This window comes from Cyprinodon variegatus, unplaced genomic scaffold, assembly GCF_000732505.1.
Source record: "Cyprinodon variegatus isolate N-32 unplaced genomic scaffold, C_variegatus-1.0 Scaffold134, whole genome shotgun sequence".
Lineage (NCBI taxonomy): Eukaryota > Metazoa > Chordata > Actinopteri > Cyprinodontiformes > Cyprinodontidae > Cyprinodon > Cyprinodon variegatus.
The window spans coordinates 1,333,961-1,359,237 of record NW_015150587.1 but is presented as its reverse complement, the minus strand read 5'-3'; the positions used below and the strand labels follow the sequence as shown (position 1 = coordinate 1,359,237).

Below are 25,277 nucleotides of genomic sequence, written 5' to 3'. Positions count from 1 at the left end.
TTATTTTTTAAATTTTGCAATAAATGTTTTCAGAACAGGGGGGCATAAAAGGGGCCAGGACCAGTCCTACAGGGGTACTGGCACCCTTTTGGCCCCCATCTAGAACCACACATGAAAACATGTTGATTTGTCAACTTTACTCACTGCATTATGTCTAATATATCTATTGCGTCTGATGACCTGATCCTCCCAGCTGAACATAGAGTAGAGGGAAGTTAGAGACTGAGCAGAGGGGGGGTTTATTGTTACAGTTTGAGTTTAAGGTTATTATAGGTTGCGTTGAGAGAGGAGCGTCCTCAGCCCACTGCGCTCCCACTTGTTCCACCAATCACAGTGGCTGCTCGCGTGGAGGAGGGAGATGTTCTGGCCCGCTACAAATACTCTCTGCTTCACTTTTGAGTTCATGTGTTTCAGACTGACGCGGAGCAGAAGTCGCGTGGTTTCATTACTCGCAGCAGGACTTCCCCGTGTGGCGGGGAACCTCGTGCTCCGGCATTTGTCGCGCGCCGTTTTCGAAACTTTAGCTCAACTTTTCAGTGCAAAGTGAATTAAAATCACTGTGGAAATCAACGCCAGTTTGAGATATAGTCTCACATTTGTGTGTGTGTGTGTGTGTGTGTAAGAGGAAAAAAGAATATCTCCATCCATCCTTCCAAAGTTCAGTTTTGCTTCCATCTGCAACCATGACGCGAAGATCCTGCGCAATTTACGCAGTTGGAGCGATCTGCGCCCTCCTGCTGGTCAGCGGGATCGCCCTGATGGTGGCTCAAGTCTTCCGCAATTTGATGCAGAGCCGCCTCAAAAAGGTAGAAATGTTTTCATATATTAAGTTTTTTTCTCTGAACTTAACTGTCAATAAGTTTCTCTCTTATGAGTGAGTACAAGATGACTCATCTGTAAGGGAGAAGCAAACAATGAGGGGATTGTGTTAACACAACTCCCCCTCATCCTCTGTGACCTATAGTTCATTATACAGCTGGCACACAGCTCTCATTTATAATTACATAAGCATAACTATAAGCTATTTTCTTGCATGTCATCATTTGCACTTATTTAGTGATTGCTCATTTATACCAACTGTGAAGGCCAAGATTCACAGTTCACTACAAAAATAACCCTTGATCAGACATCTTATTAACTAAAACTTTGGTGTATTTTACTTAAGCTCCCCAGATCCACATTTTCTTAAAGCATTGGTGAAAGATTGCCACCAGAAATTCGATTTGTGCTTTGCTGCAAGCCAAAGGGGGTGCAATAAATGTGTGGAAATGTGTGTTTTGCTCAGATGATCCAAATCCTGATTGTTTTTGGCCCACCTATTAAAACAAGTTAACGAGACCTGAACAAATTTGCAAAGGAATGCTTTATTTATTTATTTGCAAATACAATAATTGTAAAAGCAAACCTATTTGCTTTTATGAGTGAGTAAATTTCATAAAAATGGTTTTAATATTTATAAATTTTAAGTTTCTACGAAGTCTGTATAATATGATTTAATTTCCTTTGTAAAGTGCCTTGAGTTGATGTGCTGTGAAGTGATAGTTTCTGTTACTTCAGCATGCTGGTTTACAGCATGCTATAAAAGCGCTGTGTTAACATATTTTCCTTCTGAGTATATTCATACAGTCTTTACAGCAGATATTTGCTTGTTCTTGACCGTGCTGCATAAGATGAGTCAAACTGAGTCAGCAGAGACAGCAGATTGTCAGGAGTTTTATCTTCTGAAATGTTTCTGTATTAGTTTCCGCTATTATTCGCACCTCCTTCACCACTGGAACGGTCCCTACACCTCTCAAAACCGCTGACATCATCCCAATTGCGAAAAAAAACCTGGTGCCGACCCCATTCTTTCTTACCTATCTGCCAACAGCCTGTATGAAGAGTTCCAGTCTGGTTTGCGGCCACTCCATAGCACTGAAACAGCTCTCATCAAAATCACTAATGACCTCCTTAATGGCATTTGACACTGAATTACTCACCATCCTCTTCCTCCTCGACCTTTGTACAGCTTTTGAGACCATCTGACGAACCACCCTCCTCAGCAGGCTTTCCTCAATTGACATCACTAACACTCCGTTAGACCGGTTTACCTCCTATTTCTCTGGCCATACTCAGTTCATTCAACTGAAGACCCTCAAATCCACCCCCTCCCTCGTCACCTCAGGTGTGTCCCAGGGCTCTGTCCTGGGGCCCCTCCTCGTCATAATCTGCACCTAAATACATCCTAGATTTGCTATCAGTTTATTGACCCTCCAGACCACTCAGGTCTTCTGGCTCCAGCCTGCTCTGCATACCTAGAACCAGAACTAAACATGGAGAAGCAGCATTTAGTTCCTATGCTCCACTTATCTGGAACAAACTTCCAGAAAACTGTAAAAGTGCGGAAAGCCCGAGTTCCTTTAAATCAAGACTAAAAATACATTTGTTTAGGATTGCCTTCAAACTGTTCTAGTTAAACAGTTCAACTGAAACATCATTAGTTCAACTTTTTTATTTTCTTTAGTCCAACTGTTTTTTATGTTGTTTTTTTGTGTCTGTGTTTTTTATTTATTTATTTTTTTCCTACTTGCTTTGATTCAGTTTCATTTTTGTATATTTTAATCATTTAAAGCACTTTGCATTGTATTTGTACTGAATTGCCTTGCATTACCTAGGGGTTCATTAAAAATCATTAAAAGTAAATAAATAATTACTTTTTAAATGAACGCATTAAAATTCATTAAATAGGATTATCTGTGGCATTTAAAAAAATGTTTATAAAAACAATTTCATCAGATATATCAGGCGTGGAACTGCTTCCAATTGATTGTAAAGCTGGATGAAAAGAAGCTAGAAAATTAGGAATTCGAGACGTGGCTGCAGCCTGTCGATGGTAAAGATGAAGGATTTTGTCGTTTTATTTATATATATCTATAGATATATATATATCTATATATATATATCTATATATATATATATATAGATAGATATTTATACATACATACATATATATATATACACAATATATAAACACTCATAATAGCCCACCTAAGTAAGTGAACAAGCACAGTTTTTTCCCCCATTTACTCTACCTTTTTGAAACTGTGCCGAGAGTGGTAAGAGCACGGTAACCGAGATAACTGTTGAGTGTAAATGGCATGCAATCTGAATCAGACCATGTCAGACACAACCAGTGTATTCTCATTATGAGTTTGTATGAACTGGACGTTTTTTTCGTCGTATGCGCATGCGCATTTTACACACCATTCACGAACATAGAATATAAATTACAATTAGCCCTAACCCTGACCCTAACCCTAAGATATAAAACAGCAAGCAACATAGTTAGAGACATGAATAAGTGATTATTGCACTGTTTTTCCCAGTTTTACGTCCGTCCGCTGATCTGCTCCGCTGATCTGCTTTTTTTTCTGTCTGCCAGCGCATGTGCACTGATCTGTATTTTTGAGGAAAAATGTCCAAAACGTACGAAATAGTGTGCATAACTTTTCGTACGATTTCATACGAACTGATAATGAGAATATGTTGACACAACTGAACAGCACCAAACTAGTACTAGTTCAACAGTACGACAGTTCAGTTCAGGCTGAGTTCTCAGGTAACAAAGGGTGCATTAGCTGACTGTATCATCCACTAATAGTCAGCCTCCGTAATCATGAAAATTCAGACATTCCTAAATACTACCTTCCCTACAATGCTGTACAATTTCCAGTGGTGATTCTGCTTTGCAGTGTGATGAACCTCAACGTCTGTCGTTGTTTCCTACATCTGTAAGCCATGATTAGACTATCGTTTGTCATAACCACTTCCCAAAAGCCGTCTCTTGCTGCCCTCTTCCCCTGACTCTCAGCAGACAAGGAAATATCACAATTATAACCAAACATAACTTCCTGAATGTTGCGGACACCGCAATTGTGATTTGCTTGATTCCCTCCTTCACTCCTAGCAGCAGTATCGTAGAGCGTCACCATGAGGCATGGAGCCATGCTTGCGGGATGTGTAAATGGACATAAGGAACCAAGCTCGACACGGTTAACTGATCCAAGCTCGGTCTGAACTCGGCAGTGATCGGTTTTCAGAGGGGTAGTGAAAATGGGGCTTATGCTGTTGTTCTGGAGCTAATACACCATCATACATCTTCCTCTACAGTGTTACCTAAAAAAGAGGGTAACACTTTGAGAACCATGTTCTTTTAATTCTTTAAAAGACGGACGGGGGACAACCAGTACAGATCTCTACTTTTTAATGGTTGTGGAAACTGGGCCAAAAATTATTCAGGATTGATTTATCATCTTTTGTAAAGTTATTACATAGCTACGTAGTTTGTATTTCTTTGTTTGTCAGATGTTTATATCTTTGAGTATAAACAGGATGCAATATGCGAGAGACCAATCTAGAGTGTAGCTTTAAAGACAACCAGAGGACTTCAAAAAAAGTACTGAAATCTACAATCTACTAATCCTTCTGTGATAAGATATTATATCTCCTACCATTTCTCCTCTCTTCTCTGTCCCAGCTTTCATTATATATTTGAGGGTTTGATGTCACTTTTGTTGTAGCTGTAATTCTTTACTTCTTACTTTTCTTATCAGTTGTAAACAGCTTGCTTTCGAAGTATTCTTGTCTTAAAAGGCATTGAAGTAGTTGCTTTAAAATCTAACTATCATTTGCACATTTGTAGGATCAGTTGCCATAAGTTTAATTTAAATTTTATCTCTGCTGTTCAAAGCTAAAGAGGAAAGAGAACATCACTGTTACCATCTAAATGTTTTTCTCCTTTGGCTCGAATTTTCCTACTCTTTGGTTGAAAGGTTTTGCTGATGTTTGATCTCATTCCCAGAGGTGGCCGATTCAATGAACCATGTGTAGAGCACTGATGGCATCTTGTTTTTGTTTTTGCAACATGCTTAGATTCACACACTTGGGACGCCTTCAAAAGTAGCAAACAAAAACCTGAACTGCTTCTATCTGCAAACTGGGAGGTAATCATTTTACAGAAAGTTTAAGACCTAAGACCTTAACCTACAAGTGGGACCATGGTTTTAATATGAAGTCTTTTTTTGCATTATAAAAAAGTTAAAGTATAATAGAAATCAAAGTAGGTTGATAAGGAACAGCAACTATAACTATATGCTAAAATGTAAAATGGTCCTGAAATAAATCACTTTTTACTCTGTTCTAGGTTTAAAAGGTTTGACTAAAATCCTTTGTCAAGAAATAACTATAATTCTATGAAAAGAACTATTTCCAAACCATTACTGCACACTGAACCTCTACCTGGATCTGTGTTTTTAAGATTCCCACTAAACGTTCCTCCTTTTCTCCTCATCCTCTTCCATCTCCTTCACCTCCTCCTGTCCCTCTTTACCCATCTCTCTCTCCTCCTTCTCTCCCTCATCCTTCCAACTAATATTACCATTCCTCAGCATCAACTCTATGACCACCACTGACACATGCCTACTTTTCACAAAAAAATCTGAGTTTGTATCCATTTAAAATTGTTTTTTTTTTTTTTTTTTTTTTTTTTTACTTTGAACACATACTCTCCTAATTTGTTTTCATTTGCAATAAAAATTGTGCCTTTTATTTGTGTCATTCAGTATTGGTTTAATTGGTATTGCAGGTTAATTAAGTGCACAGGTATGGTGTAACATTAAAGGCTGCCTTAAATGCTCTGTGCCAAGTCTGGGATGTGCTGATAGGGCCATCTAGGCTGTATTCGCTAAGCCGTCCTGTCCCTGCCTTAGTGGTTGTACTCATGATGACCTTGGCTCAATTAATATTGCCTGATACCTTTTGCTTACCAGTTGCATCTAAAAAAAAATTCCTCTACTCCAAAAATCTTTCAATACAGCATCTTTGCTGCTTAGTCCACATCTTTCTCTTTCGTTCTTCTTTTATACTGGTAGGGGCTGTTTGTATTTCCTCTTAATGTGCTGAGCCACCTGCAGCTGTGGGGGCGATAAGGACCAGGGCAGTCGGTGCGTTCAACTGCATCCCTATCTGCTCTCTGATTCCCACTATGGTCACCCCATCCCTGGCAACAGTGCTTCAAACTGTGGCCCCTACTTATGCAAATATCAGCAACTGTCAAGGTTAGATGAGGACAGGAACAGGTACAGCAATTCCTCGGTGCACATCAGTCAATTTATTTATTTATTTGTAAAAATTTGACAAAATAACTTTATGAATATACTTTATTCTGGGCCGTTCTCAGTAATGCCGGCTACGTATATGTCACTCTTTTCATCTTTTCATAATCAACACATACTTTCCTAACTAATATATTTCAAATGTAAATGGTTTGAGTTTATCAGAATGAGGAGTTTTCAGGCCTGACCATATAAATGCACGTAAATATGAAATTTTATGCTAAAAATATACATCATGCCTTATCTAAATATTGGCAAGCTGTGGCAGTGAGGGCCGATGCTGTTAGCTTTGGAATTATTAAAGGGAGTATATTTGAGGCAACCTTTTAAAACTCTTTTTTTATAGCGGGACCTGGGGCTTTCTCTTCATTCCTATGTGTCTGTTTACGAAGTGATATGAAAGCATGTCAAAAATGATCACATCATGACATGATACAAATTACTCACTATAAATAAATCTCTTAATATATACATTAATTAGAGTGCCAGGGTGATTATATTATATAGTGGAGTGAAATGATGACATTAGAAAAAAGATGTTTGAAATTAATTGTTTGTAAGTATTCAAATATTTTGCGTAATTTTGCTTCTGCAATTCGTTGCAAAATGTTTATTTAATGATATTTTGTTGAAAAAAGTCATAAGTCTGGTATCAATAATCTGTGTTGGAGACTTTCTTATGCCTCTCATCATTTCCTAGTTACTGACAGTGTGACGCTCTTTTGTTTTTAAATCACTGCTTCATGCAGATCTCATTACATATGTGTTCTTGGAGCCGTAGCCTGTCTTTTGTTGCTGAGTCTTTCATTGTTTAGGATATAATAGAAAACACACTGGGTTTTGAAACCCCTGTTTTTTTAGTGTGAGCACTCAGGGTCAGTACGTATTGATCATTTAATGTTAGAAATAGAATATTGGCTTTAGTTTGTTCACCTAGCCCATTGATGCTGGGTTTTCAAGCGATTTAAAATTTTGTTTAGGTTTATTCAGAATCTCCTCAAAGGAAACACACGAAGAGCCTTTTGTTTTAGTTGAAAACACTTAAACGTCATTTTTGAAATACATATACAAGCTCCACTCCTTCCCTTATGGTGGTTCAGAGGCACACTCTTGTCACACTTCACGTGTTTTCTGTTGATAATAGCATTAAAAGCAGGTACAAGTTGCAAATTTGACAACCACACACATTTGCAGATTGTTGTCATTAACAACAGTAGGTACTATTTGAGATATACTGTAACCCCATAAGGGCAGCAAAAGGGTTCTTTCCATGTTATGGAAACTCTGCAGGACATGTTCACAATTAGAGCTGGAACAGTAAACATATTTGTTTCCATTTTATAAAAAATAAAAATCATCCATCCATCGAAAGACATATACATTGCATTCCCCTTATATGAAACTGGGTTATAGAGGGTAAAAAGGTTTGGAAGGAAAACTATACATTTGTTTTTCCAACCACACTATATTATGCTGGGCGGTCCAAAGTAGTTCCCAGGCTGGGAGGGATATGTCATCCCTCAACATGAATTGGTACTGCCTGGATTTTCATCTGTTTAGGACAAGCCTGGGAAACCTCCAGTTTCACAGGCTAAGCATAGCCACTATGAGGAGGAAGACTGTGTCTTTCTATTGGTCATGCCCATGATGGGTATGGTCCTTATCTTATGGCCAAATGTGAAAGTTGTAACATAGACACTGGTACTGTAAATCAAAAGCTCTGCTTTTTGACCTTTCTTTTGATTCAATATGAAAGATTGGAACAATGTAGACGTTACTTCGCATGAGGCTCCATTCAACAATCTGTCATTACTCAAAAACAAAACTCCCAAGATATTTAAAGTCTTCTCTTTTTGGGAGAACTGATCCCCAAAAAAAGAGGAATTCCCCTTTTTCCATTCGAGAACCATGGCTGAGATTTAAAGAAGCTCAACATAGGCATATTTATATTAGTCAAATATTAACAGAGTAAAAACAAAACAAACTGTTTTTAAATTATTTATGAACATTTAAAAAAAATAATACTTCCTTCCACTGTGAAAAGATAATGGCAAGAAGAATTTAACAGTGTTATGCAGGAATATTTTGTCACTTCTTCTATCAATTGGGGAGTTTAACAGAGAAGAGTCCCGTTAAGGTCTTTCAACAGCAGTTCAATGGCATTATTGTCTGAACTTTGTCCAGTTTGCAGCAACACTTTGATTTCGCATTTGTGAACCATGTACAAGTACATTTGCTGGTGTATTTTTTGGTCAGTTGTTTGCTTAACAACCAAGTTAGTGGTTACAAACTATTTTATTTTATTTTTTTTCAGTAGGGAGCAAGATTTATGGCTCCAACAGTTACAGGAATTGTCTACTTATTTGTAGTCTGCAGTGTTGTACACTAGATAAGTTTTTTTAATAAGGTTTGATTCAATTTGACCTTTTTCCTCTGTTCTTAAATAAGGTCCTTAGAACTTTATTTTGATAATTCTAGTTGATAAAAGATGTGTTTGTTTTTCTAGATCTTTTAGCATCTTATGATGTTAGATGGGTTGTGTTTGATTGACATTTTGAGTCTGCAACGTAAACAGAAATTAAACCCAGCCCAAGGTTTGACCCAAAGGAGCCTAAAGCTTAGTTTAGGCTTTATATGTACGTGAGGTCTGTGTGGCCAAATTACATCATTTCAGCACCCATGATCCTTTGTGGGTGTGATTTTCTGTGCTGGGAGTTTGCAGCAGAAAAATGGTGATGATATGCAAAAATAAACATTTAGAGACATCTAACAATTTGGCTCATAAATATAACTACGATAAATTACTGTCACCTTTTTGATGACACAAAGAGGCTTTAAAAATGTTGGAAATAACAGTGTTTTCTACTTCTACATGTGGTTTGCTGTTGTAAGCTCATATTTGCCCTACAACTTCCCACCCCAGAGTCGGCCAAAATATTAGGTACACATAGAGGTAGCTCATTTCAGAGTGGAATTTACATGCATCAACCTTGACCCAGCCAGTGGTTTGACAATGACAGACATTAAACCTAGCCTTACCATTATATTCACATTAAGAGTTGCTAAACAAGGATTTAAAGGGAGATGGGAGTTCTTAAAGTCAATTCTTCCTCACGTATTTTGTAGCATTGTCTGTTAAATTGCAAGGGTTGCATAGACCAGTTATTAGGTTTTATTTCCAATAAGTTTATTCCTTTGATAGATTAAATCATGTTTTAAGATTTTCCTTTTGTATTTTCCTGGATCCATTGGCTGTAACTAGCTGACCCCACAGGCACTGCAGCCAGTTGAGAGCAAATCTGAATCACAGTTATGAGTTTAATGACTTCAAAGTTCCCACTAAGATCTCTTCATGCTTGTCTTGTTTTGCTGGTGGAGCAAACACCTTTTGAGAACGTAAAGCTTTTGTGGTTCCACTGAAATATTTAAAGCATGCCTCCAGCTGTGCTCAGTGTTTTTCACATCTATGTATGCATTAGAAAGTCTCCACATCAAAGCACAAGTTTTTATGTGTTTGTGTATTCACCTGCCACGTGTATTTATGTATAGGGTGTGGTGTAAGAGGAGCAGTGGTAAGTACAGAGATGGGAGGGATTTTTTTGTTCCTGTTTTCCATGTATTTTCTCCAACATGCTGAGTGGGGTTATAACATTAATTATTCAGAAAGGATGACAGAAAACAACAGACTCTCTGTTCCTCAATTTAAGGTGACAGCTTTATTGTCCTTGGCTACTCAGTTAAGGTTTTGTCTCTTGGCACAAATAATGAGCTCTAAAAAGTGGGGGTTGTATTCCCTTGAAAAACCTCCTTAATGCTTTTGGTAAATCTGACACAATTAGGGCATGTCAGGTTTTCTTATTACTTTCAGTTTGAAGTAAAGTCCAAATGCCACTCAATACATATTTGGTAAAAAATAATAAAAAAAAAGATCCCTGCTTCCCTGCTTCTAGTTTCATCATACTTTGTAATCAAACAGTGTGGCCATCAGGCCTCTGGGGCCTCTAAAAGCTCGATCCTGAGGAATGTGGCTCAAATCATTGAGGTCGTAGTGAGTCCCTCACAAACAGCGGGCATCCAGCTTCATACATCACATGATCCGTCAGAGGCACTCTCTCTGAGTGCTGGTCGTCAAGGGAAACGGCTGACAATGGAGCAGAGGAAGGGTCCCCCCTCATTCATGTTCATAGCCAGAGCTGTTGTCCCACACCTACCCAGCCGTTCCCCCCCACAAACAGTCTCCTGCACCCACCCAGAAGGATGTTTTTCTTCTCGGGGTGTTTTTACTAGAAACAAACCACTGAACTTTAGATGAAAACATGATTAGTGCGGTGAAATCAATGATTAAAACTATTTAATGATCCGCTCATCATTTGTGTGCTTCATTGTTGAATGTAAATCCCTGTTTTAAATGTATTTTTTCTTAAACTACATGATTATTTTATTCTTAAGATAGTAGATGGGGAAAAAAGTCGGAATTTGAAAAGGCATGCCAAACGTTCTTGAAATAAAAAAAGCACATTAAAAACAAGTTCTACAGTAGAAAGGTGGCAAATTTTAATTCGTTTGAGAAAGTTTTTTTTTATTAGATTTAACTGATTCAGAACCAAAAATGCAAAATTATTACTAATATATATATATATATATATATTAATTCTTGTGATTTTTCCTCTCAACAGGAGATTGTTTTAGTGGAGGGCAGCCGTGTTTTTGAGTCATGGAAGACCCCTCCCCCGCCCGTCTTTATGGAGTTTTTCTTCTTTAATGTGACCAATGTGGAGGAGTTCCTTAAAGGGGCCAAACCGAAGGTCGATCAGATTGGACCCTACACATACAGGTAAGATATTCAAACAAACCTGAACCTGGAACTACTTTTAGTTACTGTAAGTGACATGATTGGTTGGTCCGTGTTATACTAGAGTATTCTTTCAATGGAGTGTAAAAGTGATGCACATTTTGGAGAGAAATCCAAAAAGTACTTTAGACCAACTTGCAAGATTACAAGTGAAACTTTGGGGAGGACAGAGCTCTAATGATGCTTTGTAGAAAAAGCAAATCAAAAGCAAAATATGCATCCTAGCAGCTGCGATTTTGCCCTAAGCCAGCAATTATTGCAAGAAAGAATTACACCCCAAGTGCTTAACTGTTAAAAATATTCCCACTGAATTCATGTGTGTGTCTGTTATTGATATGAGTCATTTAAGATTAGACATTTGCTAAAACAGCCGCAGTCTGGTACTTCATCAATACCAATGACATGTATATGATTAACAACTCAGTATGCTTCATTGATGCACATATAGATTGCTTCACTATTAGCTTTCTTACACAACAGCAGATATGTTTTTACTAGAAACATTTCTGCAGGAAAGTATAATGTTAATTGGATGTGTTCTTCCATGAACACATATTTCTCTTCAGGAAATGTGGAGTCGTTAGCAGTGATATAAGATGGCTGTATAAGAATGATAACATGATTGATTACAAAAATGAAAGGGATTTTGGAAAGAAAGCTTAACAAATAATAATTTTTTTTATAGTTTTAGCACTTTTACAATTATCTGGAAGTTTATGCCAGATTCGTGGAGCATATGGACTAAAAATTGCTTCTTAGTACTTGGTTCAAGTTCTAGGGATACAAAATAGACTAAAGCCAGGATACCTAAAAGGTCTTGCAGTAAGTCTGTAATGTATTTTGGAGCAAACCATTCAGTATTTAATAGACTGACAGGAGTGTTTTCAAGTGTTTTGTGTCTGAGATACTGAGAGCCAGTGTAACAACGGCGTAATAACTGGGGTGCTCCAATTTCCTTGTTTTTGTGAGGATGCAGGCAGCGGGATTCTGGATCAACCTCAGCTCTTTAAAGGACTTTTTAGGCTGATCTGTAAAGACAAGGTTTCAGTAATCAATTCTACTAAGGGTGAATATTATTAATTAATTCGTTTTTTCAGGTCCTGCTGAGATATTAGTCCTTTAATCCTTTTCTTTACATGATAGAAGGACATTGTTTACAATAACTACTAAAAACTGTTGACAGTTGTTTTTTGTTATATTAACAACCAGGTAAACATTATATCTACAGCAATGTTGTTTTTTAAGGTCAGGCCAAATTTAGACGGAATTTATACCTTATATAATAATAAGGAAATACTCATATCAAGTAGAAGCTGTAGACAGTGTCAGCGATAAAAGAACTTGGATCTCCAGAAGGTAAATGATGGCAATGTTTTGACCTCCCATCTTGCAGAGCTGTCAGCATCAAACCTTGAAAATTTAAAGAATGCATACGTATATACCATATATATACTGTATGTATAAATATATATATATATTCCACCAAGTTAGGTTTACATGAAAAGCTAGTCTTAAAAGACTAGATATATCTGGTTTTGCAAGGAAAAGTTCTCTGTCTGATCATTACTCCATTATTTCCTTTAAACTGCCAAAAATGTTTATAATTATTACCTTCATTACATAACTTAAAATATCTATGCTGAAGAAAATAAAGTTTGGAAGTGCACCTTCTTGCTTAAATAAACCTTATAGCAACTTTTTGTGTTAAAATTATCAATGGGAAAGGACCAGTTGAGTGGGCAATGTTATGGCTGCAGTTATAGCACAGATCTGACCACACAGCTGGACCGATTCAGCAGCGACACCAGTCTGATAGTATGAAGCTCTGCCTCCTTGGTACAGACTAGAGGTTTAGTAGAATCAATGCCTGCCGTAAGAGAAATTACCATAGTAAATGTGTATTAAAAGGGTCCACAGACCCTTAAAAAATGCTTCTGGAGAACCCCAGCCTTTTAAGTGGTAATGGGGCTATTTAAACCTTAATGAAAAGTTACAAGAAAAACTGAAAAATGTTTACAAGTCTTCTTTTTTTCATTGTGTATGCATATCTGTGTTTAATTAGTGGTTGGTTAACAGAAAAGTAACAATTGTTTTCTGAAAATTGTTTTTTTGCACAGAGAGTACAGGTATAAGGACAATGTCACCATGGTGGACAACGGTAAAAAGGTGTCGGCATACAACACCAAAAGCTTTGTGTTTCTGATGGAAAAGTCTATTGGTGACCCAGCTGTAGACACCATAACCACTGTCAACATTCCTCTTTGGGTGAGTCGTGAATTAAAGGTTGTGAATAAATGAAAAAAAAAGACTGTGAGTCCATCTGGGGTAAACATTTCCTTATATCTTCTCAACTCCCTGACTTTAGGCTGTAATGAACAAGGCGCAAGGTTTTAAGGCCTTTTTTATGAGCATGATGATAAGAAACTCTAAGAGCAATCTCTTTACCACTCGGACTGTACACGAATTACTTTGGGGTTATGAGGACCCTTTGTTGGAGCGCATTTCCAAATCAAGCTCTGATGTGGGGAAGGACTTCGGCCTTATGTATAAGGTATGGGCAAGCTATAACAAAAAAATGAAGGCTCATTTTAATTAGAGAGGGTCTTTTTTATTGTTCTTACAATAAATGTGTCAATTCTAATGATACCAATGTTTGTTTGGGACAGAAAAATGAAAGCAATGATGGGGAATTCGTCTTCCACACTGGAGAGCAGAACTACTTAGATTATGGACGCATCGAAACTTGGAAGGGGCAAAGGTAGCACTGCTGCCTTCTCACACAAACACACCCATTACATTATAGGTGTGTTTTTTTGTTTTTGTTTTCTTGCCTGTTGGACCTGACAGCAGCTCTTACCACAGAATGCTGGATAGGACATCCTGCTATTGGATTTTTTTTTTCTTTTTTAAGTCTATTAAATCCAGATCACTTAACTCTAAGTGCTGTAATCACTGTACCCATTTATACGGGGGAAGCTGCCTTTTGAAGTGCTGTAGATTAAATGACAAAATAAACAAAGCAAACTTGTTAATGATTGTGGTTTTAAAAACAAAAATCTCCTTTTTATCTATCAAACTTTGCCTTGATTGTTTTGTTGGCAACAAAAAACAGTGAGTCTGAAAAAGTATTTCCTCCTTTTAGAAATGTAGTCACATAGAAATAAAATAAAAAAGTCTACTAATTGCTGACATGTGACAATTGTAATCTATGTGATTACAAAAAGCAGTTACACCACCAGTTTCCCTGCAACCAAGCACAAAACAACTGGCTATGAGTCTGTTGCATTGCTCTGGTTCTTTTTTCGTCAAGAGCGGGTTTTCCAGTCTTTCTAATCATGGAAACATGACCACTGAGTTTAAATGAGCTAAAGACCTGCAGCCCTTCAGATGTTATCCTTACACTGGAAAAAAATATCAATCTAAATCAGTCAATTTTTTTTTAAATAAGTTAATTTTTTTTCTTGAATTTAGGAGGTAAGTGAGACACTTTGCCAATGGAACAAGATAATTCATTTTTTAAATAATAAAAAAACATCTGCATTTTCTTATTTCAAGTGCTTATTATCTAATTATCTTATTTTAAGAGTAGAAATACTAATTCCATTAGTAAATCATTTTATTTACCTACTCAAATTAATGGTTAATTAATTAAATAATTAATTAATTAATTTAAGAAATGTTGACTTATTTCTAGTTTTTTTTTTTGCAGTGTAGTTCTTTTGTGACCTTCTTAACAATTTTTGATATGTTTGATATTCCTGAAACAAAATGATGGCATTGTTGTCTGTTAAGACACAGTTATTTTAATGTTATCAAGTTTAAATGAAAGGGATTTCTTATTTTGCAGGTATTGCACTGTTGAAGACCTAAGTTGTGAAACTAAACACAGTTTCTAAAAAAAATGAAGATAATTAGGTTATTAGTTCATCCACTTTGCCAGATTAGTGTTTATTTTGTACCTGTTAAATAACATAATAAATTTTTTTTAAGTACATTAAAACTAAAAAGACAAAAAAACTAAAGACGTAAATATACTCTGCACACATTATGATTTCTTTATTTGCTAAAAGAACAATAAAATTGATTAGAAAATATGAAATGCTAAAAATGTAAACTGTAGTTTGTTTTTTCAGGCAGCTGACTTTCTGGTCGACTAACGAGAGTAACAGCATCTCTGGATCAGATGGAAGTGCTTTCCATCCTTTTCTGAGCAAGGATGAACGTCTGTATATCTTCACTCCAGACCTGTGCAGGTAGTCAACAACCACACTTCTTCTTGTACTTGTGAAGTTCGAATGCTCTAACAATGTTTTTTGGCCATTTGGCTCAATTTTCCAATTAGATGCATATTTTTTTTTCACCAGCAGCTGATTGGTGCAAAATAGCTAATGTATAGATAAACTATCCCCCACATCCTTCTGCTGCCTCAAAAACAGTAGAGATTTCTTTTCTTTTTATTTAAACAGCCAATATGAGCTTAGTTTACTTAATTTTATTATCATGTATTCTTAAAGTGCTGTGCAGTTTTGCAAAATTTTAATTATGGTTGCAGTTCTATTTTTATAATCCTCTGTACATAAATTTTGCTACCGGGTTTTGATAACATGATTGCATGTAATCAATATTCATGTGAATTGTTTTGCTTAAATCTAGTGGTGGGCCATTATAAGCGTTAATGTCTTCTTTCCTACAATGGAAAAGGAAAGCAACTGTCGCTTGGCAACACGGTGACGCCCCATTTGCGTGGCTGTAGCTCTGTAAGGCAGGTTAACATAACATCAAACATTGTGCCCTTTCTTAACATTTACCGTCAAATAAAACTATTTCAATGAGGTAGGCTATTTATGATTTGGACTTACCGGTAATTGCATTTTTTTCATATACCTAACTTGTGATATCCAGTCAGTTTAACAAAGATGCTGCAAAACAGCTGAATCCGCATTTGCCGGAACATGTTTTCTCTGCTGTCAGGTCGCCGTTACACCCTCTGCCAAATTCCAGCGAGCCTGCAACTGATGCAGACTCTATTTAAGACGCAATTTAAGGGCTGGACGGTCCACTCTGGCCCTACCCACTAGGTGGTTTGAGATGGCACTAAAAGAGGCGTACCCATCGGAACAAGCAAATGGAGGGCTAGTGCTCCAGTTTAGTTCTTAGGGGCCAGTTAGGGATTGGACTGAAGTGACAAGCAGAAAGAGATCATCACGCGAGGAGGATGGTGGCACGCTCACGTGGAAATTAAACCACCCACATGCAGAGAAGGAACAAGCACTCATGTGGGATATATTGGGGCCCGTGGGACTCTATTTACACAACTAACATGTTAAACACGTCAGTTTGTGAGCACTTATATGAAGCTCTTCATAGGAGTTTTTATTGAGTGTCTGCACTGTTGGCAGAATCTTGGCGCCAAATAAAAGCTTTCTTGTCTAGATTACATTTTTGAGGGACTTTACTTTTGCCTTAAGCACTTGCATGTTGATGCGTGGAACTGCTCGCTAGCGTCCTGTTCTCGCTTACTAGTCTTACACTTTGTGTTAAGGGTTGGTTATATTTCCTACAGCAGTGTGTCACAGTGAACTCGTCACAGATATTTTTGATTTATGCCAAATATTGAAGCGTGACCTGTGCTATGTTATTTCACTCCAGTACGCAAGAGCGACAATATACTAGCCGTGGGTCTAGATACGGCTGTGGCGGTGAGGAAGTGGGGCAAGTTTGTGCGACAACGGAGGCACATGAGGGCGAAAAAGAGCGGGGATCCAGCTGGAAAAAGAGTACCAGCGTTCTCCCGCACCTCGCTCTTCCAGCTGGTCCACTTTTACGAGTCGTTTTCCACAATGGCGGTCATACAAACAAAACAAGCCGGTATGGTACCAAACAGGAAATACGCATAGTGTAGAGCGGATGTAGATTTAAACAATCAGATGCCTCCTGTCTGCGGCACTGTCTGCAGTGACCTAAAATTTTGGAGAGGTGTAGCAAAGTGTCTGTGTCAGGGGCACATTTGCACTCACTGCGACACACATGCATATGACCTGGTTTCTGAGTATAGTCTGCTTTATTACCATAATAATAATATATTGGGCCTGCTGTAGTTTTTATTGCTGTGGTTGTAAAATAAACGCGGGCATACACTGTATGATTTTTTTGCCAGTTTCGGGCCGATTTTCCAGTCATGTGAGAATTTTATCAATCGGGGCCAAGTTTCAATCTCATCGTTCGCCTGTATTCTATAGTATACAGGGGGTAACAAGGGGCGATCAGTCTCTCACAACCACCTCCCAATCAGGAGTCGTAAGTTTGGGAGAAAATCAAACATATTTGAAATTCGCCATGTCTATGAGCCGATTTACCAGAACCTCGAGCACTTTGCATCTGCAAACAAGGGAGTTCTTCTTCTTCCAGATTGACGAGTCTGACCAGCACCATCTCTCTGCGCTGAGTCCGACGTGTGGTTTCTGGAAGTACAGTGTAAGCAGTTGGATCGCATCAGAGTGTCGGGTCATACAGTGTTAGAATGTACATCGTCAACCTTTAAACCCAGGGGTTTAGTCGTACAGCTTGAGCTGCACTTAAGTACAACAATTAAAAATATCGTACAGTGTGTATGCCCGGCTTAAGATTTCCTTAAAGACATCTGCATGAACGTCACTGAAATAGTGCTCTGTGAAGGTTTTTGTTGATCATGGTTTAAGTTAATCAGTGCTATGAAAGGTCATGCTTGTTTTGCTATGGATAACAACTCTAATTCTATTAAAAGCCAGGTCTCTTTTTAACGAGCAGAATAGTGGACAACAGGAAGTTATTAAGCCTGTGTTGTTTGGTCTGACATCACATTATGTGTTTGTGTTCCTTTCTAACAGGGTATAACAATACGTCTTGTTCTTGGAACAGATTTCGGATCCTCTTTGTCCGCTCACAGCATCCTGATTCCATATAGATATCTCCATGGCTAATCTCCTTACAGCTGACATTTCCTGTGGAAAGTTTTACATTTCTATCAAAACCTGTTAAGAGCTGGAGACTCATTTTTGATGAGCTGCCTGAAATTTCTACAGAAAATTCTGAAACCAAAAGTATATAGTATTTATGGATTTCTGGAAGTCAGAGAGAGTCACATCAAATCTTAATCCTTGGGGATCTCACCCTTTTACGTACTTTTATAGTGTGAGTAAAGATTGATTTCCCAGCTTTTAATTCATGCCTCTTGGGAATCATGCATGCATTGTCCTTTCCCCTATTGAGGCCCGCGTCTTCCTCTTTTTTTGTGTGGAAAGAGTCTATTAGGAGAATGGAGCCTGCAGCTCTTGCTCTGATTGGACATGAACCAAAGACCCTTTACCTAAATCTCTTTCACCTACTTACTTTTTGCCTGATGTTGTCATTGTGTCTGTGCTTTAGCAACTAAGAAGGGAGTCAACCTCCCTGTTCCTGTTTTTTTTTTTTTTGGCATTAATTTGAAGAGGAAATATTCATTTAAATAGCATTTGTGACCTTTTACACACATACTGCGTCTCAGAGCCTGTGTACAAATGGTTAAAACATGTGCTTACTGACATCTGGGACTGATCTGCTGGTTAAAAACAGTGCCAGGATTCCCATCTGCAAGCTCGCTGGGTAGTGACCCTTTGCTCCAGAAACTGACAGCTGACGTGCAAAATCTGCTAACTTTTTGACGTACTGCAGACAGGTGTGATGGTTCAGATACCAACATGCCTCATGCCTTAAGCTTCCACTGTAGTCACCACGGTTTGGACCTTGGTGACTGTTGAATCATAAGTGATGAAACATAGTACAGTGCTTTAGTGTGAATAATGGAGAAAGAAATTATATTTTAACGTGTTCACATTTTGTGAAGTTGCTCCACTCTAATAAGTTTTACCAAGTACTTCGTAACGTGAGATTGAAGGAAACATTTTCTAAATTTTTTTAAAGATAAAAAAATGGTGTGCATTTATATTCAGACCCCATACTAAAATAACCCTTTTAAAATCAAGTTCAACCAATTGCCATCAACAGTCACCAAATAAAGTGCACCATTGCTAAACTTATTTAGAGCATAACTGTAGTTGTTGAGTGAAAGCATCAAATGCTTGTTTGAGAACATTTCTGAACCTTTTAAAAATAAGATCATCTTTTAAAGATGCGAAGGAGCACTTATAAACTTTTCACTTTTTAACTTCTGTATGCCTTTAAAACCTAACAAGACATCACTTAATTATTTCTACTTTAACTCAGAGGAAAAGGTTGATCCACAGGGCGACTGCTATCCATGCACTCAACAGATCTAGCCCTGGTGGAAGACAGGCAAAAGACTTAAAAAGTCCTATTTAAAGTGTGACAGAAGCCATATAGTTAACATGCAAATCAATTAAAACACCATCCTATTGGGGAAACATCAGGCTGTAATTGAGTACAGCAAATTAAAGTATTTAAAAACCTAGCAAAAAGCTTCAGACTGTTCTTGTGGATCGCCTTCTAGTTGGATAATAATCCTAGACATACCCTCAGTGCTATAATTGACTGATTTATCATAGATAGAAGCATATTTTTGTGTTGTAGTGGCCGACTTAAAGTCCTGACCTAAATCTAATTAAGGACTATAAAAATATTTCATAATTGATGTTCAGAGACACTCTCCAAATAATCTGGCTGAGCTTTAACAATATTACCAAAAAGAACAAACAAATTTCTCTATAATTGGGAAGCTGGAATAGACCTACACAAAATGACTCAAAATGTTGTACCAAAAGGTGGATATACACAATATTGGTTAATCATCTGTAACATAACATCTGTGTTTGTAAAATGAGAACAACGGATACGATTCATAGGTTATCAATTCCTTTGTGAGGAAAAGCATTAAAATAACTTTTGTACTTTGCTCTTTTACTCCTCTACTCTTTCGTTTGGATTGAAACTTAAATGCCGGTCCAGCTGCTTTAAAAAACAAACTACAGTTTAAATATGAGCTTCGCTGATCTAAACTTTCAGCAGATTTATGATTATTTCTCATTCCAACTACAGGGCAGAGATTCCCAGTCCTGTACCTGAAATAAGAGACACTTTACATGTTTTCTTTGGATTCTCTCTCAAGGGTCAAGGGAAAGGTCCACATAGTGTTGTTGCACCACTGGTAGGCTGTGTTTCCTCCCTGACACTTGGCAGACAGTGTATGGAGTGCTTTGTTCTCCTAGAGAAGGATAGACCAGATTCCCTTCGCACTATATAACTGAAATCATTCACAGAGGTGGGATGGGCCCTTCACAATAAAGCAATTCTCGTGTGAATGTTGGAAGACAGATAAGATATTCAAACGTGATTAGACATTTACAGCACATACCAAAAGCGAAGTTCACATAAAAATGAAATCCTCAAGGAGATCAAGCAAAGGATAAAAGAGATTCATTTTATTGAGATGATTTGTGCAGTTCACTGTTGGACTGAATCGTCCCAGATTTTAAAGTGTGGGCTGTGGCAACAGTTATGTAGCATAATAATTTTGTTTATCCACCTAGCTTTCTATGCATTAAGCAATAACTGTAAAATATATTTAAATACCAGTATATAAAAGTGTTAAATGGGACTTAAAGGAACACTGATGTGATCTTTATGGACAAGGTTTTACCATAAGCTTGAGAATACATGAAGGATATTATCCAAATATTTTTTGGAGAAAATTATATAGCAACAATTTATCCTTTATTTAACCAGGTAATACCCATTGCATATTGTAAACGCTTTAGTTTGGTGCAGGGATGAATGACCTGTGGTAACGCTCCTTTTTGCCAACAGGGTATTGTCCATGATGGATGTAAGCTTGGACAACACCCTCCTCTCAGCTTAATTAAAACTTAATTTAATGAAGCAATTTCAACCGTTGCTTCGAGATCATATGGTTTTGTTTAGAGGCAAAGCAGTTCCTGTCCAAAGAGGTAATAACTAAGCAAGACATGTCAATCAGAAATTTTGTGGCCACTGTAATAATGAAAGTAAATTAAGATGAAGTTATTAATATCAACTCTACATATTGGTAACTTTATACTAAAGCGGCACATTTTTGTGGATGAAGCCCCACCAGTTATGCACTACTTGTTGATAATGTGAGACATTCATTTAATCATTTCCTTGTAGCTTTTCTATACATTGTTTTTTTTAGCAATATAAAGCTTGTCATCATTCTTAAAGTTTTTAAAACTTAAATACATTTTCTAACATCCACTCATGATTCTGCCACCACCACTTAGCTGCGTTGTTAAATTCCTCTGCATGTACCTTAAAGTTGGGCGGATACACATTGGGCCCATTGTCAAATTGTCAAAGAATTCCTCTAAAATACTATAAAATATGTGGTTGCAATGCAGCAAAAGAAAAAAAAACTCAATAAGTAGTACAGTAATTATTAGCCAATCATTACTTGCCTTGGCATCACATTCTTTAAGGCGTGTCCAAAGTGCCCTTGGTATTCATGGTGTCCTGTGTGAAAATCAGCCCCTGGAACAGGCTCCAGTCAATTAGTGGCATTGTTGTCACTTAACTTCATAGCTTTGAACAAGTTATTTTGTCGGAGAACACATTCATGTCGCGCTAAGCTTCTTTTGTTTAGTCTGTGCGACTTACCAAAGAGCAACATTGTAAGCTGATAAGGTGAAAACTGTTTCTGAGAACGGCTGAGAATTCAGGGGACAGAGAGAGGAGAGAACCAAAGGGATTTGGTGGCTATATTACCTCCTTTAATGTTGATTAAAATATGCCTTTAACTAACCCTTTATTATTTCTTATCATAAACACATTTCTGATGAATGAAAATGATTTTATATCTAAATCTCCCACTAATGCTAATCATTGTTATACTATATATATTCAGGCTACCGGTAAATGCCATTTAATTTATTGTGCATAAGAAACAACAGATTAGTCACATTTTTCAGTATTCTGATCTGCAGAAGAATAACAACAAACATAAAAAAAAATCTCCCCATTGTTTCCTATACTTCTAAGGTTATAAATTCTGCCTTTTACTTTACTGTTCAGGACTATCTACATGGAATTTGAGAAGGACGTTGAGGTGAAAGGAATCCCTGCCTACCGCTTTACACCTCCCCGCTCCGTTTTGGCCAGCAAAGAGGAGAACCCAGCCAACACAGGTTTCTGCGTCACCCCTAAGGAATGCCTGGGTTCTGGGGTTCTTAAAGTCAGCCCCTGTCGGAACGGTAATCTTCACTCTGCAGCACATTTTTATGCTCTTAAGCAGTCTTTGAACCCAAACATGCCTCATCAGAGCTTCAACAGCTACATGTATTTATGTTTTTGTTTTGTACTCTTCTTTTTGTCTTTCTTTGTGTATAAAGTAGGGGCTGAAACAATGAATCGGGTTAACCGTGACTAATTAATTATTGAAATAATTGTCAACTAATTCAGTAATCGATTAATTGTTAAATGGATTATAGAGACTGTAAAATGTGCCTTTAACTAACAGATCAACCCACTTAGAGCAGTATTTATACCAAAATTTAAAAAAGAAAAATATGTTAACATTTTGCATTCAAGATAAAAATTAAAAAAAACGTTTTCGTCTATCAATATGCTCTATCCAGAACTCCTCAATTGGAAAAGTTTTAGTTTCACCTGGTTTCATTTCGTTAGAAATCTTCTTTAAGGAAACTTTGGCTATTGATCCATTACCCGAAAAAACAATTGACAGATTATTTGATTTGCAAAATAATCGTTAGTATAAAGGTTTCAGTTATATTACCAGCAGTAAAACAGAAAATGAAGGTCTCACGATATGTGGTTTTCTAGCTCATGCCTCACCTCAGGCACCATCTGACCATGACTGGGCCTGCAGCCTGTGGCAGTAAGCCCTGTCACCTGATTTCACCCTTCAGTCCGATCAGGAAAGACCTTACTGCCTTTTTGCTTGAAACAATTCAATTATTTTAGCATCAACATGTCAGCAATATCTGCTGTCAAACTCGCCGCCAGTGGAAGTGGTGAAACATTAGAAAACATGTCGAGAGTTTATAAAAGTCAAAGCTCGGCTGGGGTCAGCAGCTCTGTTTAGCCACCAACAGAAAAGAGTTTTGCAGTAGAGGATTAAGGTCACCCAAGGCTGTGCTGATAAAAAAAAAAAGAAAAAAAAAGGCAAGCGGCCCACTTGCACCACCGTGACCTTGCGGGGTTGTCATGTGAACAATGCTCTCAGGTGACTGCGGGTGGGCTGCTTTTTTTGTCCCACATCCGCTGCCAAAGAGAAGAGAAGGAAATCTGTCACCTTTGCCCCACTTTGTACCCTCACCTCAAACTGCTCCCACCTCTAACTTTGTGATAGTTGCCAATTAACATGAGAGGCACATGAATTTGGCTCAGAGTTACATCCATGGAGCACAAATATGCCTTACCTTTCACCCAACTTGGTCCCAGTGAGAATAAGTGGCGGGGACTTGTTTGCGGAAAATCCGTTATCGGGACAGCATTTAATGAGTCAGACATGTTGACTTTTTGTCACCCTGTTTCCACATTTTATTTTTCTTTCGTTTGGACAACATCTTTTAGAGCAGAAGTGATCTTTCACATTGTCCTTAAGGAAGGGCAAGTTACACCTTGATTGTATCAGACAATAAAGGAGAAAATGCTATCTGCGTTGGGATAGTGAGTGTCTGTGAGGGTTGTTTATCCTTTACATGACCCCAGCGTGTGTGTAGATAGATAAACATGAACACTGAGAGCAGCTTGGAGAGGATTCATATGGGGTTGTTTATTCAAGCAGGTGACAGTTACATACAGCCTCTGTTTTAGGTAGTGATTTACACCCAATGGCCATTTTATTAGGTACAATTCAATTGGAAATTTACCATCTGAATGGAGAAGAATACAGACTGATGAGAGTTAAGATGGGATATGGTTGTAAATCTGGAGCATCTGTCAGTATGGACCAAAATCCCTAAGAAATGTTTGGACATCTTTTAATTTGGAATTAAAGCAGTTTTGAAGTCAAAACAGCAAAAAAGCATTTTCAGGTTCTGAATAGAATTTGGTTTAACTGCTCTGAAACTGTCCAAACTGAAATTTTGTTCCTCTCATAGGTGCCCCTGTAGTCGCCTCCTTTCCTCATTTTTACCTGGGAGACAATAAATATGTTGAAGCCATTGGAGGATTGTCCCCGCAAAGGAGACATCATCAAACCTTCTTAGACCTCAACCCGGTAAGCCACCAGACCACACTGTTGTTATTCACAACCATGCAAAACTTTTTATGTTCCAAAATATAAAGATGTGCTCCTACTCCATCTACTGGTTAACAAGTGGTAGTGCAACCCAAACACCACAAGCCATATCTTTTTTTTTTTTTTTTTTTGGATATAATAAAACACATGTTTTAATAATCCAGTTAAAAATTGAAAATCTGTATTTCCATAACCATATATTTCAGGCCTTTTATTCTGCCCTTTTTTGTGGGTGTTGCTTAAATCTATAGAAAAAACAACTTCAGGTCAGAAAACTACATTATGGCTTTGCACATATTATACAATACAGTAAGAGGAATTAAAGAATTGTAAAACATAAGTGACTGACATGAATGCAATAGCCTTAATACCTAATGGAGTTCCTTTTATATGACTCACTGCTTTACTTTATTGTTACATGAAGGAACCAGTCAGCTGTTCTGCTAAGTTTTAAGGAACCCCAGGTTGCTGCCTTTAGCTCTTCTGCTTTGGTCTGCAGTGTCTTTTTTTTCTCCTAATAATATCCCAAATATTCTCTGGGGTTCAGGTCAGGCCAGTTTGTTGCCCATAACACACACATAATGTTAAAGCAGATTCTAGTAGTTTTAGCTTTGCTGGTCGATATCAAATCCTGCTGCATTTCTGTAACACTTGACAGCAGAAGGCATAAAGTCAGAGATGGATAATCCAGGTCCATAAAATAAATCCCCAGTCTGTGTTGTAGAACTGGAAATGTGAATAGTTGAACTAATTTCTGCATAGGCTTTTTACTGTTTGGACCTGGATTATCCACGTATGTCCAGATAGAAATTTGGGCTGAATGTGGATTTGATGAATTTAGGATTTTAGACCAGAAACAGTCCTGTTCCTTTTCCTCCTGTGCGAAGGACCGCCTCTAATGTTATGTTTGGTGCAGATGTGGCTTAACAGAAGGAAAGAAAAGGAATTCAAATGATTTCCAAAACAAATGAACTAAGCTGAATCTTGCAGTAGCCTGCATCCTGCATATATATATATATATATATATATATATATATATATATAT

The 25,277-nt window shown here is 37.6% G+C and overlaps 1 protein-coding gene across 2 annotated transcripts in view; it reads left to right on the top strand.

The window, feature by feature from the left end:
• Nucleotides 1–395: 395 nt before the first annotated feature.
• Nucleotides 396–25,277, top strand: part of scarb2 (scavenger receptor class B member 2) — a 30,242-nt gene continuing 5,360 nt past the window's right edge. For both annotated transcript variants that reach the window (XM_015376421.1, XM_015376420.1), the window contains exons 1-8: nucleotides 396–806; nucleotides 10,829–10,986; nucleotides 13,122–13,269; nucleotides 13,370–13,555; nucleotides 13,671–13,762; nucleotides 15,138–15,257; nucleotides 22,042–22,220; nucleotides 24,093–24,211. In XM_015376421.1, coding sequence (XP_015231907.1) covers nucleotides 684–806; nucleotides 10,829–10,986; nucleotides 13,122–13,269; nucleotides 13,370–13,555; nucleotides 13,671–13,762; nucleotides 15,138–15,257; nucleotides 22,042–22,220; nucleotides 24,093–24,211 — 1,125 coding nt within the window. In that variant the 5' untranslated portion in view covers nucleotides 396–683. The remainder of the gene's footprint in view (nucleotides 807–10,828; nucleotides 10,987–13,121; nucleotides 13,270–13,369; nucleotides 13,556–13,670; nucleotides 13,763–15,137; nucleotides 15,258–22,041; nucleotides 22,221–24,092; nucleotides 24,212–25,277) is intronic.